Source organism: Leuciscus leuciscus (genome assembly GCF_965113295.1).
Source record: "Leuciscus leuciscus genome assembly, chromosome: 22".
Classification (NCBI taxonomy): domain Eukaryota; kingdom Metazoa; phylum Chordata; class Actinopteri; order Cypriniformes; family Leuciscidae; genus Leuciscus; species Leuciscus leuciscus.
Genome location: NC_138746.1, coordinates 22,102,587 through 22,119,339, shown reverse-complemented (window position 1 = coordinate 22,119,339; position 16,753 = coordinate 22,102,587). Strand labels below are relative to the sequence as shown.

The window sequence follows — 16,753 nt, the reverse complement described above, 5'->3', positions numbered from 1 at the left end:
AAAAGTTTAACACCAGTTTAACCGAAACAACCAATCGATATCCCGTATTTTGCGCCCGAAACTGTCACTTTAGAAAAAATACGGGATATCGGCTGGAAACATCTCAATCAGCTCCAGCTTTTTATTCACTTTTCCAATCAACATGAATTTGAAAGGCAGTTTAGCGACCACTCAGCTTGTCCGTGTCTGAGACCATCCTTTGAGGTTTACCATTAAAGTCTCTTTCTACTGTAAGTTAATTACAGAGAGGGCAAAAGAGATTTATGGACATTTTTATTTGATTTTTGCTTCTCTGTGATGTCTCCCTGGTGGGACTTTTACAACTTGGTTGTGAAGTGAGTGTGTTAAATCAGCCGCAGTGTTTCCTTGATGTTCATATTGGGAATCAGTGCTGGGTGGATGATGCATCTAGCTAAATTATTATTGTATCAGGTTGTGGAAACTCTCTAGTTTTTTGCTTTGCTGAATTGTATCATTTAAGTTCTGAAATATGTGCTTACTTGTGAAGCTTTTAAGCAATATTTGTTTTAATAACTTTTTAATAACTTTCTCGTAAGGCTCACTTGGATCCAAGGTTTTCCTTGACATAGATTTATTTTTTATTTACTGATATTTTCACCTAATGCATTAGGTATCATGAACTAACAATGAGCAGTACATTTATAAATATTAATTTCTACATATATTAATACATTTTCAGTTTTTGTTTTTACATTTTACAGTTGAATACATTAATAGTAGTTATGCACTGCTGTAATGTACAATGTTTAATTTATTGAAAGAAGTATTTATTTAATAATTGTTCAATATTGTTACAATTTCAAATAACTCTTCTTCTTCTTTTTTTAAATGTATTTAAATGTGAATTTTCTGCATCATTACTCCAGTCTTCAGTGTCACACGATTCTTCAGAAATCAATGTTGAAAACTGCTTTTTTATTTTTTTCAGGATCCTTTGAATAATAGAAAGTAAAAAAAAAAACATTTATTTGAAATAGTGATCTTTTGTAATATTATAAGTATCTTTGTCACTTTTGATCATTTAAATGCATCCATGCTAAATATAAAAGTATTACTTTCTTTAAAAAGAATATTCCTGACCCCAATTTTTGAACAGCACTATTATATTATGATAAAATATGAATTAACAATGCAGCATAATATAACTTGACATTAACCTAGATTAAAAAATGTTTAAATAAATAAAAGAACTCTAACCTAATGCATAAACTGTTCAACTAAATGTTAACAAACTGAACCTTATTGTAAAGTTTTACCAGTTTATGCATATGCTGTACACTCAGTCCTACATTATAGTCAAGAATATGGTAAGCGAAACACAATACCCACACGTATACAAGTGAATAGTCAAAAAAATATGATGTCAGCAATGTTCCTAATGACAAGTTGTCATCAAGATGAAATGACTTTATTTGCTTCTCAGCATTTTTCACAGCTTGGTCAGATCGTGCCCTCCTTTGGGAGCTACGGATGCACATGTGCCTTATACCTCAAGAGTAATAATACAGACAGGGTTTGGTGTCAGGGCATTAGTATAATATACAAGATGGTTTCCTCTGTATAAAACTGCTCAGCTTGCTTTCTGACTTATTTTGGGGCAAAATCTTGACATACGAGTCTCTAAAGGAGGAAAGAGCTCTGTGCTGCACATACTGCATGTTACACACTGTAGTTCGGAGAGTATTTACAGCTGTCCGTCACTTTTTACGTTTCATTTTCAGTTTTTTAAAAAATTTTCGCTTTGTTTATTCAGGCATTTATTGATGAAACGAACCATCCGCAAGGAGTCTACAGTTCTATAAAAAGCAGGAAGGCAACCGGTGACCTCTCTCAATAACTCACTCAGCACTTCCGTGCTCTTACACCCTTTTCTCAGCACCTCTGCCATTTGTTCTCAAAGTGCTAATTTGCAGATAATTAAGTAATCCACTGAAATGTTATTTGTCCCTCTGGGCACTATGCAAAGCAAGCGGGTTGCTATATTCAGGGCTGACTCATTTGTAGTCCCCCCCATGGGAAATATCACATAATCAAGCAGACACTGTATTAAATAATTCCTTCGAGCTTTCTCGGTTCAAGTAAAAAAAAAAAAAATGATGTGATGTTTTTGTGATGACCGCACCACAGATGCGTCCTTTGTTTCTATTCATGTACAGTAGTGGCTAAGCGATGTCCAGCCAAGGAAAACTGACATATTCACCCTTTATTCAAATATTATTAAAAATGTGTTCGAGATTTTGCATATTTAGCATATTGCGTGGTTGTGCTGCCTTGGAGTCAATGGTTTTATTTGTGATGATGCAATGAAACATGCCAAATTGTGCGGACATAGTTTTTGGCAAGGCTGCCATACAAAGAAATTATGAACACATGCAAAACAGGAGAGAAGTATGGAAGCTTGTTTCCGCCACAGAATAAAACATTTTAAAAGATAATTGCGACTTTTTATCTCACAATTGCGATATCGCCTTTCTAACTTTATTTCTCAGAATTGCGAAATATGAAGTCAGAATTGCGTGATATAAAGTCGCAAATGTGTGATATAAATCACGCAATTCTGACTTTATATCTCGCAATTCTGACTTTGTCTCCCAGTTGCATGTTATAAAGTCAGAATTGCGAGATTTAAACATAAAATTCGGAGAAAAAAGTCTGCGTAAAAAAGCTTTCTCAAAATCGTGAGTTTATATCTCACAACTCGGACTTTATAATACACAACTGTGACTTTATATCACGCAATTCTGACTTTATATCATGCAATTCTGACTTTATAACATGCAATTGGGAGATACAAAGTCAGAATTGCGAGATGTAAACTCACAATTGTGAGAGAAAAAAGTCAGAATTGTGATATTTTTGTGAATTTTTTTATTCTGTGGCGGAAACAAGCTTCCATAGAGAAGTGATTAAGTTTTAGTCAACGTTAGCTTTTTCCTGTGAGCTATTTGTTTTTCAATTGAATTTTCATAGGAAAATAAAACCTTTAGTTGTAGCTTGCCTTTTTTTGCTTGTATTAAAAAAATGATTGTATGTAAATTTCACAATAAATTACAAAGAAACAGCAAGTAACACATTGAATTAAATGTAAAAAGAAAATGAAGTAGAGCTACTAAAACAGTATTTCCTTGTTAAACGTACAGTAATAATCTTTGTTTTATTTACAACTTCGAAGAATCATTATTTACAGTGTATGTGAAGAAACATTGTAAATCAGTTAGTCTTTTTCATCGCTGATAGCGCAATATCTACTGTTTGCTGCATCCAAGTTGTCTGTAATGCCCAAGAAAAAGGCACCGTCACCCTTTTCAGCCGGTCGTTTGCTGTTCTTTCCCTTCGTCTATCCATCAAGACTGTTTCTGTGCTTATCTCACGGTTCATCAGCCTCGTAAAACTCCCCCTTAAACAGCAGCCCTGAGAGTGTGCACAATTTTCTGCTGAGTTAGAGGAATCGGGAAGCCGTTTGAAAGGCTCCTTCGGTCTGACTGCAGTCCAATCTGAGGAGCGCTGGGACTCGAACGGTTTGCTTGGCCGCTTTCTGAGCCTCAAACTCTGTTTGGTGGTGGCGGGCCTTCTTCTGGGTGCCTGTAGGGGTTGGAGTCCGAGGGCTGTTTACTTGCTGACAAAGTTTTTCGATGAGAGTTTCTATAACAAGTCTAGGATTTGACAGAGGAGAGTTTGCCGCTTGGCACGACGATTATTGTCAATGTTGGTGCTTGATGCGGGGAGCAGAAGAGTAATATTCTCTGGGGCAACAGGCAAGATTAATCCTGGTACACGAGTGTGATATAAAATGTTTGTAAGACACAGTTTGAAAGCTCAGGCTTTGACTTGAATGTGCATCTGTGGTTTAACAACAGCCGCAGTTTCACATAAATGCAGATCTGAAAGGTCTGAAGGGTCGTCAAAGAGTTATTATTCACAGGACGAGTGGGAGGAAATTTAGTCTCTCACTGTCATTATTTTCAGGATGGATGGTTTGCAGTTAAGACATTGCCTATCCAGCATCTGTAACAAGCAGATAGACACAATGTTAGACCCAAACACTTTATCACGCTGATCATAATGGATTGTTATCTGAATCTCTGCATCTGCAGTGACAACCAGACCAGACTGCATATAGGGAATGATGTAAAATAATATGATTTAGTATTTCTGTGTAAACTCCTTAAATTATTACAGAATAGGGGTTTGCAAACTACACTCTTAAAAATAAAGGTTCTTTATTGGCATTGATGGTTCCATAAAGATCTTTTAACATCCATAAAACCTTTACATTGCACATAAAATGATTAATAGTGGAAAAATGTCCTTTCGATTTTTTTTAAATGATGTTCATGCTAAGAAAAAATGAAGATTTCACTGATGATTCTTTAGGGAACTCAAAATGGTTCTTCTATGGCATCACTGCAAAAAATATATAAATAAATGTTGGAACCTTTATTTTTAAGAGTATAGGGTCTGAGAAATCATGAAATTAACTCCAAATTATGGTGACACTTTATTTTACAGTGTCCTTGTTACACATGTTACATGTACTTACCATAGTAATAACAGTAAATTATGCATAATTACATGCAACTAACCCTCAGCCAAATCCTAATCCTAAGTACATGTTGTTAAATAATATTACACAGTACTTAAATATATAATTACACTGTAACAATGGCACCTTAAGATAAAGTGTAACCCAAATTATTTTATTGTTATTCTATTTTACTCATATTTATTATGTATATATTTTACAGTCTTATGTAAAAACCTTTATTCATGGTAACTATTGTATGTTTTGTCATGTTTCCATGCACTAATAAAATAATGTTGTAAATGAAAAATAAGCAGAATAGAGGAGTAAAAATACAACAACAAAAATCTTTTTATCAAATATGTCAATAATAATAAATAAATATGCCATTTTTACAGTTCTGCTTTCTAACAAATTGGTCAGAAATCATAATATTAATTACAAAGTATTTTTATTCTGCTGATAAAATTCTGTTGAAGATAAAAGATACCATGTCAACATAAATTATTTTCTAGATTAAATTTGACACATTTATAATATTTGAATATAAATACATATATATATATAATATATAATATAATACATAAATAATATATAAAGTTGTAAATTAAATATTTTGTAAAAATGTGCAAACTTTTGTTTAAAGACTTGTGGGAAATGGTGACATTAAACTTTCTCAGCCCTAGTTTTATGCTTCTATTCAGTTTTATACATCTAACATTCTCTAATACTGTGATGTAGAACTATTCTCCGAAATGACAGGCAGCAGCGTGGAGAAAATATCAGCTTTAAAATGTCTCTACCAGTGTTAAAACCAAAACTGGTCCCTTGTGTTTGTCATTGCAGAAGTCATGTACAGTAAATTGCCTTTTCTGGCCTCCCTGAGAACTGTATCCTGGATCTTGCTGAATCATCCATAATGTGATGTATGTAGACCTGTATGTATGAGCAACACCCTGACACACATTCACCGCTGATGGGCCACGCTGAAGTCTTGTCACACATGCCTTGACAGTGTCGCGCTGCATACATTGCCTTCTGTGTAAAAGCTAACAGATCATTACCGCTGAAGAGAGGTCGTGACCATAGCAGACAACACCCACCTTCCTCTGTCGTCTGTCACCCTCTGGGAGATAACATTGCTCCAGAACAGGTCCTGACAGGATCCTCCTGCCTTTGCGTGTAGACTCTTATCAGAGTCTGGCAGACATTACTGCTCTTGACTGTGCATTCAGCTTTGAGGTTACACTAGTCAGCGGTCAAAATTTAAGTCATAATGCTGTTAGTCAAATAAACTACAGGTTGTTCATTTTAGTATTTGAAGATGACTGAAAAATGTGAATGGGTAGTTGACATGTCAGAGTGACATGCTATGCTTCATCTAAAACCAATAGACCCTTTTCACAGAGAAAAAAACAACAATATTAATTATTTATATACAAATCAGCCCTGAATTATTTATAAGTGTTTCAGTTAACATAAGGTCATAAAAGTAAAAGCATTAATTTAATGACATTATAAAATATGAATATGCAGTATAATATATATTATAGAGAGAGAGAGAGAGAGAGAGAGGTGCAGGGATGACTTCAAAACCTGGAAGACTACTTCGCCACTGGTTTCCTTGGGATTTTCCAATGAAGTTTTATAATAGTTTTCAATTTATGAGTAAGATAAGGTATGTAGTAAATATAACTTGAAGATACTTTGACGTTTTGTTCTATAATGTAAATTCCACACACTCACACCACAAACTGTCTTATCTAGTTTATTATTAGAAACCTACGTTTTTCAAAAAATGAACATAACTGCTTCAAAGTGTGTGTGTGTGTGTGTGTGTGTGTGTGTGTGTGTGTGTGTGTGTGTGTGTGTGTGTGTGTGTGTGTGTGTGTGTGTGTGTGTGTGTGTGTGTGTGTCTGTGTCTGTGTCTGTGTCTGTGTGTGTGTGTGTGTGTGTGTGTGTGTGTGTGTGTGTGTGTGTGTGTGTGTGTGTGTGTGTGTGTGTAATTTACATTATAGAACAAAACGTCAAGGCATCTTCAAGTTATGTTTACCACAGGATTTATTATACTCAAATTGAAAAACCCCATTATAAAACCCCATAGGAAAATATCAAGGGAACCAGTGGTGAATTAACCTTCAGAGTTTTGACATCATCCCAGCACAACCGTGTGTGTGTGTCACATTACATGAGTGCATTTACTTTTATGAGCTAATATTAATTGAGAGCTGTTGAAATATGTTTTACTTCTAAAAATGTATTTTGTCACACCACAGGCATTTAAAATCCCTAACTGTTAATGGCAAAATGGTGGATGGATGTTTACTTGAATTGTCAACTTTACCTTTTACCAGTAGAATTATTTTATTTTATTTTTTCAGATACAACAGTCTTTTTCCCTCGATTTGATGGTACCTCTTTCTTGGAGTTGCCGTCTCTGACGTCCCTGTTTCAGCCAGACACTCACTTTACGAGTCATTCCTCTGAGGACAGGAGGACTGTGTTTTTTACAATGAAGAGCAAGACACCTCATGGTACTATTCTCTACAGTGAGTATCTGAGAGCCACCGGAGAATACAGCACATAAAGACCCCGTGAAATCAAAATTGGAGTTGGTATAGTAGCTTTGAGCTCATCTATATGCTGAAATGAATTTTTTGGACTGTCAAAAGGCTACTGGCCATTTTTAAAAGAGAAATGGTTTAAATTTGAGATGTTTAAATTTGAGAGATGCTTATCAAACCACATGGTGCAGGGATGACGTATTGTTGTAGGCCAAAACCTGTAATTTAGCATTTTAGCACTTTCGGTTCCATCGTCCTGAAGTCAATGTTTTGTTTTGTTTTTTGAGTTTTTTGTTAAAAGCTTGAAATACACTGTAAAAAAAAAACAGTATATATATATATATATATATATATAATCAATAAGTTATGACAACATGTGTTTTTACAATGCTTTAAATAAGTTAAGCAATTTTCAACTTTTTTATAAGTTATACAAGATTCAACTCTTTTTTCTTTTTTTTTGGTCCGTTTAATGTAATTTAAGTTGAAATGACTTAAAGGAGAACTCCAGTCAATTTTAACATTGAGCTAATTTTTTTGTAAATTTGGAGTGCTGTCAATACAGAGAACAACAACAAAAATCGGTGTTGCCTACACCGTGTTATCCTCTTTTTAAAATTTGCACTCTGTTGACTTCAATGGGGCATATTTTAAACCTGCTTTTACCCTCTTAACATCCTTGGTAGACTACATCCAAAGTAGTCGACTGTCGAGTTCACGCGCGTGATCATAGGTAACTAAACATATGCGCGTGAACTCGACAATCGACTACTTTGGACTTCAACCGAAAACAGGGTGTAAATTAGAGGTCTTCTCGGGTCCTAAAAACTGTACCCGACCCGAATCACTACTTACCCGAACCCGACGTGCATAAATTAATTTTTTTTAAAGAAAAACCCGACCCGAGACAGACCCGATAAAATTAGGCCGAGTCCGACCCGACCTGACGCCATTTCCTTTAGAACCCGACTGGACCCGAACGTAAACGGCATTTACATTGTGCACAGCCTGCAGCCCTGCATTTCTTAAAAATGCTCTTAACATAGACGCGCAAGTAGGCCTACGCGCTGAAGTGCTGAAATGTCAATCACACATCACGGTCGGTAACCCATTACATCCTATCAAATTTGGCATAATGTTATTTACCGGACCATACGATGATTAACATTAGAACCACCACAGGGTAAAATTTACTGATGGCTGTTTTTCAAATGTAGCCTATAACAGATTTTCAATAAAATATCCAAAGTCTCCCAGTCATTGACTTTTACTAAAATGTTGTTATTTAGCCTACAATCCCGTTGTTAAAAAGTTGTTTAGATAAAACCAGATTAAAAACAAGGCATTAGAACCGCCATAGCAGGTCAAATACCATGTAGGCATATGTCTTTATTTTTGCAACTTTTCTTTATTTGAGCAACGTGTCTGCTTACTGTAAACAGTCACACAACGCACGTTCAAAATAAGATGTTTTAGCCTACTCATAAATGTTCAAACTTTGGATTAATTATTAAAAAAAATTTTGCAATTTTTATCGTTTATTGTTTGCTGCTATTTATTCAAGTCTGCCAGTTTCCTGAAGAAAATTCCGATCTATAATGTAGCCTAATGAATAAAAAACTAATTCTGATTACCCCAAGTTTATTGGGGTTGTTAACTTATTCAAATTATAAATTATATAACTAAGCAAATTAATAACTGAGTAAATAAATGCGGAGGCAACCGTGCTTATAGCCCATTGCACGTAGAAGCGCAGATTCGCTCTCTCACTTAGAAAAAGTGAGAGAACGGTGTCATAGAGTTGTTTTAAATAATGCAATTTTGTTAAATGCCCAACATAGTTTGGGTCTTCTCGGGTCCATTTGGAATAAGCATATTTATTTTAAATTACCCGAGGCCACTAATAACGAACCCGACCCGTGTCCGAGACATTCGTCTGAGTTTTGGACCCGAAACCGCTTGGGTCTTGGGTCGGACCTTGGGTTTTCGGATCCAAGTAGACCCGTGAAGACCTCTAGTGTAAATACAGGTATGAGCGCTGGCCGAATTAACTTAATTTTTCTTCATATCTTTCACATCTACTGCAGTCAGATTCACCCGTGTTAACTCTAAAGGAATCACTCACATTGGCTGGGCACTTGTAATGACACATCAAGGATGTTAAGAGGGTAAAAGCAGGTTTAAAATATGCCCCATTGAAGTCAACAGAGTGCACATTTTAAAAAGAGGATAACACGGTGTAGGCAACACCGATTTTTGTCGTTGTTCTCTGTATTGACAGCACTCCAAATTTACAAAAAAATGAGCTCAATGTTAAAATTGACCGGAGTTCTCCTTTAAGCATCCAAGTTTATTGTACTTTAAGGCAGTAATTTTTTTTACAGAGTAAGGTATGTGATGAACGCAAGCTCAAGATATTTTCATGTTTTATTCTACAATATAAAATGCATAAGTAATATTGTAATTATCTTGTGATTTATTTTTTTATTTTTTTCAAAGCTTTTACTTTTCTTGTAAAAGTGGATTAGCTAATGGAACTACAGAGGTTGTCGGGGACATTAAATGTCATCAGCTGAACAGGTAAACTCATCTGCTCACTAGAAGTAAAAATACGTTGTCCCTGTACCATTCTATTATGGGGTCTTTTAATAGCTAAATGTGCTAATGTCAAGTGATGCATGCCTTATAGGTAAGCATTTGTGATTTGAAAAGTTTGCAAAATGCTTTTCTAAACCACCTTTACTTTCCTGCAGATGAGATGAGTCCATTATTTTAGGCTTTCTTTTTCATTTTCTTGCAGAAATGTATCTAAAACAATTTACCATGGAAACCTTGCTAGGTCTTTAATCATTTCTACACAGACTTCATTATCTGCGCTAATTCTAAACCAGTGACATATTGGTGGTAAATGACATGTCTCTATGGCTACCTGCTCGTTGCTTGCTCAAAGATCAGGGTGAACAGCTGTATATAAATACACATAGCGTATGTTACAATAATAATGTCAGTTTGATTTGAGAGGTAAGTAATTAATTTTGACATCACATTCATGATATATTTTCCCTGATGTGTCTATTGAATAGCAATCACCTTCAAACGATGCGGAAAGTTTGACTCGATAACTCGCACTCTATCAGTGTGTGTTAATGAATAATTGGCTTCCCAGCCTCCCTCGCTGCGGATTACACACACTGAGTTATGAGACTGTGAATATAACTGGTAAGCTTCAGTGCTAAATTAAAACGCCGGACAGTCGACTGTACCTCTTTATCCAGTAATGAAGTCCTCTCTCAGGACATGTTAATGACACAGCAAATGTCTCTAGGTGAAATCAATCACACTAGTATATGTGCTGTGGGCTGAATTTAAAGTTATGATGGCTGATCCTATTAGCTAATTGGCAAACCCTGCTGGATGATGCTCTTCAATTACTTTGTCCTAAACAAATATGGTCCCTTGGCTGGGCCGAACTCCAAATGAATGAGTATTTGGGGATTTTACCTGTAATTGAGTGAATTCGATTTACATGAATTATAATGTATTAAAATCTTAAGTAGTATCATTATTGGAAAACAAGAATATATTATAAATGGTCCGTTTTGTTCTATCAAACGCTGCCTTGCTGACAAATCTCTATTGTACATGAGAGTTCAGTTTTTTTCAATCAACTTATTGATGTTTTAATAGGCTATAAATATTCACAATGTCCAGTACCTTCTCACTCTCAGTCCGGTACCTTGTAAACACAAATTTGTTTTTAGACTAATTGATTAAAATTCATGTGTGCCCTTACTTCAGGAAGTCAGATAGAGTAAGCCAATCAGATTAGAGCTTGTCAGATGGAGAAACGACTTTCAGATTAGAGCTTGTCAGATGGAGAAACAACTTTCTAGTTTTCTGAACGGACCGTGGACGATCTGATTATACTTGATGACATCAAATGTACTCTTTCTAGATGTCAAAAATCAAACAGAAAATATTTTAGCGGAGCACCTGAAAAGGCAAAATAAAGAGAAAAGTGTTTGAGATATGGACTAATTTGCACAAAATGACAGCTGTTTTGCAAACTAGGTGAAAATGGGAAATATTAATAATTAATCTTAACTTGTTATAATTAAGTATAAATATTTGGATTGATTATTTATTCATTCTAAGAAAGGGTATTTTTCATGGCCACAAGTAAATGAATTATTTTTTAGCATGTAGCAAGATCGGGAATCGTTTAAGTGACATTAATCTGCACACACAATCAGAATCAGGGAACTCATGTCTTGTGCACAAAGTTTTATTAACTAAATCGCAAACACATAACTAATCTAAACAACCACATACACACAAAGCACACGTTCATAGAAAATGTACGATATTTTCATTGCCGTTGCAGTTTAAACATTCTGTTAAGTTTCTGAAGGAGGTTTTGATGGTTCCGCGAGTCGGTGGTGTTGAAGTTGCAATCGATTTCTTCTGCGTTGAATAAAGAAATGATGACAAACTTGCGCAGTAAGTTTGACTCGGTTATGGTCGAGGAAGTTGGGTTTCCGGTCCCACACGCACAACAACCAGGAGAAGAGGGAAGAGAAGGGAGGTCAATGTGAAGTTGGCTTTTAAGTTTCACAGAGGTCACGCCTCTTGGAGTTAGAAAAGGTGGAATTTTCCAGAGGGAAAAGATCCTTTGTTTGGAAGCTGACTTATTTGCATATGTAGCTGGATTGGTGTTGATGTAGAAACTATTAGATACTTGTAATACTAATATGTTGCATAGGTACCAACATATAATATACACAATAATTTAGCTCATCAAAATACAAATTTGTAGATACCAAACATGGGGTATGTGAGGTTATTAACTGTTGGTTCTATCATAAAGCATGCAATACACATAAACAAGAGACACTATACAAGACAGTAATAATCATACACATACATATCTTGTTGGTTGAGGTTAAATATTACAAATAATTGTGTCTGATTTTGCAACTGTCCGATAAGCAGGACTGTGTGATGTCACAAACTGGGCCCTTTTTGTGGTTCTTCTGAACATTGTGCTCATAATGATTCGATACAGGTTTGAAGATTTATCATTCAGTGTGAAGTGCTTCATCAATCATATTATTTTACTGTCACATTTGCAGTCGTCATTGTTCAAAAGTTCCAAGCTTATTTCAAATGACTAAAATGCAGCCCATATTACATCAGTAGCTGCGGTCTTGGCAATCACCTGACATTTAAATAACCTGATAGGGAGATGAGTCATGTCTATAAATTGTTGGCACTAAAGGCAGAGCTGGATGAAACTGTCATCTTTGAATGAGATTGCTCTTGATGTCAAGTTAGAAAATTCATTTTACTTCCACCCTGTCAGATTAGTCTTGCATATGCAGCTCACCTGACACGGCCAATATGACAGTGTTTATCTCATGTCTCAACCTGTCAGAATCTTCATGAAATTCCTTTTATAGATTAGCCATGTAAAATAAGACAGGGAGCAAGCATTTGGGTCAGCTCTCTCTCTTTTTGACAGATTCATCCATTTTAGAGGGAAACTGACTGATTTAATTAGAGTGATCTCCCAACCCGGCGTGAATGTGATTAGTAACTTGTTTATTTTTCAGTGGTGAGCGGACTTTTGATCAATGTCAATCTTATCCAAATAATTCCAATTCATACAGTGTGGTCCTAAAGTCATAGACAACTAGTAAAAACGCTTGTATTTTCCATTTTTCTAATTTTAATATTATATTATAAAAATGCATGTTTAATTTCACATTATTACTTGAATATTTACAAAATATTTCCATTATATTATATTATATTATATTATACAATGTCACAAATACATTTTTGATTAGTGGCCTAGAAATAATACAGAATATTTATTCTTCACGATAACTTATGTTTGTTTTAACATGTTTTAACACTTTTTCCATAAAAAAAAATATATAAAAAAAAATATTAAAATGTGGTCTGTGTTTTGGACCGCAATGTCTCTCTATGAAACTTAAAGAAAAAGGAGCACCATTGGTATCTAATCTGTAATGTAATGATTAAATTCAGTTCAATGTTTTTATATACCTATCACTAAATGAACCTCCTGTGTCCGAGTGTTTTTCCGCTCTTGGATTCTAACACTCAGATGTGTAGGTGTGCACCCCAATTTAAATTTAAGACATGAAAAAAAACTCTAGATATCAAAGGAAGTTAATCAGAAGACATGCATCAGAATGCAGAAAAATGTTAAGAGTTACACCTGCATCTCATCTGTTCCCTCCAAACAAAACCGTCCCACGAGCACCACGTCAGACTCCCGCTGGGCTTCAGTCACCAGCAGACGAGAGGCAGAGCGAATATAACAGGTGACAGGTACTGACAAGAGGATGCATGCTCCGTTAGACCCAGTACAGGGTAACAGGGCCATTGGGACAATAAGGAGTAATTTGTCATTTCCTTACACCCCCCCCCCCCCCCTGCCCCATCCCCTTTACATAAAAAAGAGGAAGAAATATGCAGTATGCAGTTGATGCAGTAAGTGTCAAGTGCATCTGCAATCACTGGGGTTGTTGCCAGATATGCCACAGCAAGCAGGAAGCTTGACAATATTGTTGTGACTACTCATGCTCAGATGGGAATAAAATAGGCGCTTATTGATTTAGTTGTGTGCTTCTGTGCTGTAAACCTTGATATGCTTGTGTACTTAATCTGTGTACTTATATTTACCACTTATTGTTGGCAGATGTGGCAGGTTTGCAAATAATGAACAAGGAAATTAAAATGTTGAACGTTAATGTATAAATCATAAAAGAAAAAATCTAAATGGTCAGACCAAGAGCATGAATGCAAGTGCGATACTGATAAAGTGGTAACACTTTACAATAAGGTTTCATTAGTTAGTTAACTACTTTTGTTAACATAAACTAAGAATTAACAATACTTCTACAGCATTCATTACTCTTAGTTAATGTTCATTTCAATATTTACTAATACATTATTTAAGTCAAATGTTGTAAATATTAACATTAGTTTAATGTTCTGTGAATTAACATGAATAAACAATGAACAGCTGATTTTTTTATTAACATCAAGTTAATAAATACTGTATGTATTGCTCACTGTTAGTTCATGTTAGTTGATGCATTAACTAATGTTAATAAATGAAACCTTATTTAAATTGGTAAAGTATTACCAATAAAGTTAGACAGTTTCTTTGTGTATTTTTGCTCCTCAAATGAAAATAGTATCAAATGAAGTCTGCAAACTGCAATACTAGCATTTCATTCCTGAGTGAATGATTCATCGACTCACTCATAAAGCCAGTCACGTTTTGTTATTTGTAATTAATTTTTTGAGCGAATGATTCATTAACTCACACCTTAACTGTGAGTTTGAACACAATAAATCAGTAAACAACTAAAAATGTAGAAATATTTTCACAAATAAACATAAAACAAAATAGTAGATTATTTTTGTATGTAACTTATTTCTTCTTGTGACAATATTTTAAAAGAAACAACCAATCAAACGCTAAACTGCATTTGTTACTATAAAATGTCTATGAAATATAACTCTTATAATATAATAAGTAAAAAAAATTAAAAACAAGAAGATTGCCATTTACAGTGGGTACGGAAAATATTCAGACCCCCTTACATTTTTCACTCTTTGTTATATTGCAGCCATTTGCTAAAATCATTTAAGTTCATTTTTTTCCTCATTATTGTACACACAGCACCCCATATTGACAGAAAAACACAGAATTGTTGACATTTTTGCACAGTTATTAAAAAAGAAAAACTGAAATATCACATGGTCCTAAGTATTCAGACCCTTTGCTGTGACACTCATATATTTAACTCAGGTGCTGTCCATTTCTTCTGATCATCCTTGAGATGGTTCTACACCTTCATTTGAGTCCAGCTGTGTTTGATTATACTGATTGGACTTGATTAGGAAAGCCACACACCTGTCTATATAAGACCTTACAGCTCACAGTGCATGTCAGAGCAAATGAGAATCATGAGGTCAAAGGAACTGCCTGAAGAGCTCAGAGACAGAATTGTGGCAAGGCAAAGATCTGGCCAAGGTTACAAAACAATTTCTGCTGCATTTAAGGTTCCTAAGAGCACAGTGGCCTCCATAATCCTTAAATGGAAGACGTTTAGGACGACCAGAACCCTTCCTAGAGCTGGCCTTCCGGCCAAACTTAGCTATCGGGGGAGAAGAGCCTTGGTGAGAGAGGTAAAGAAGAACCCAAAGATCACTGTGGCTGAGCTCCAGAGATGCAGTCGGGAGATGGGAGAAAGTTGTAGTAAGTCAACCATCACTGCAGCCATCCACCATTCGGGGCTTTATGGCAGAGTGGCCCGACGGAAGCCTCTCCTCAGTGCAAGACACATGAAAGCCCGCATGGAGTTTGCTAAAAAACACCTGAAGGATCTCTGGTCTGATGAGACCAAGATAGAACTTTTTGGCCTTAATTCTAAGCGGTATGTGTGGAGAAAACCAGACACTGCTCATCACCTGTCCAATACAGTCTCAACAGTGAAGCATGGTGGTGGCAGCATCATGCTGTGGGGGTGTTTTTCAGCTGCAGGGACAGGACGACTGGTTGCAATCGAGGGAAAGATGAATGCGGCCAAGTACAGGGATATCCTGGACGAAAACCTTCTCCAGAGTGCTCTGGACCTCAGACTGGGCCGAAGGTTCACCTTCCAACAAGACAATGACCCTAAGCACACAGCTAAAATAACGAAGGAGTGGCTTCACAACAACTCTGTGACTGTTCTTGAATGGCCCAGCCAGAGCCCTGACTTAAACCCAATTGAGCATCTCTGGAGAGACCTGAAAATGGCTGTCCACCAACGTTTACCATCCAACCTGACAGAACTGGAGAGGATCTGGAAGGAGGAATGGCAGAGGATACCCAAATCCAGGTGTGAAAAACTTGTTGTATCTTTCCCAAAAAGACTCATGGCTGTATTAGATCAAAAGGGTGCTTCTACTAAATACTGAGCAAAGGGTCTGAATACTTAGGACCATGTGATATTTCAGTTTTTCTTTTTTAATAAATGTGCAAAAATGTCAACAATTCTGTGTTTTTCTGTCAATATGGGGTGCTGTGTGTACAATAATGAGGAAAGAAAATGAACAAATGATTTTAGCAAATGGCTGCAATATAACAAAGAGTGAAAAATTGAAGGGGGTCTGAATACTTTCCGTACCCACTGTATCTGCTTTATAAGGATTTATAGTTAGAATTTGGTTTGGTCTAAAATCCATTCATAAAAAATATATATTTTATGTCATACTAATTTCGAATGAACTAGCATTTGAGTGACTTTACAGAAAGTCAGAGATTTTGTATGACTTAAACATGGTTTGTAGCCCCAAATTAAAACAGGTCATCGCTAAATTTCATTATGATAAGCTGCTTCCTCATCTTTTTATATTCCTTCTTTCCCTTTCAGCCCGGGAGCAAAATTTCGGAGACCGTTTCCTCCATGTGTTTCTCCAGAATGAAAGACCAGTGGCCAGGCTGGGCTGCAGTGGTGCTCATGTTTTGACCACAGCTGTTCATCACAGTATCAAGAACGATAGCTTGGTGCCAATTACAGTGAGGTGAGAATGGTTTCATTTATTTTTACACTCCAAA

At 35.8% G+C, this 16,753-nt stretch overlaps 1 protein-coding gene across 1 annotated transcript in view; it reads left to right on the top strand.

Annotated features, from left to right (window-relative positions):
* eys (eyes shut homolog) overlaps nt 1-16,753 on the top strand; it is a 241,572-nt gene that overhangs the window by 183,514 nt on the left and 41,305 nt on the right. The window contains exons 35-36 of the mRNA XM_082154578.1: nt 6,925-7,092; nt 16,569-16,719. Coding sequence (XP_082010704.1) covers nt 6,925-7,092; nt 16,569-16,719 — 319 coding nt within the window. The remainder of the gene's footprint in view (nt 1-6,924; nt 7,093-16,568; nt 16,720-16,753) is intronic.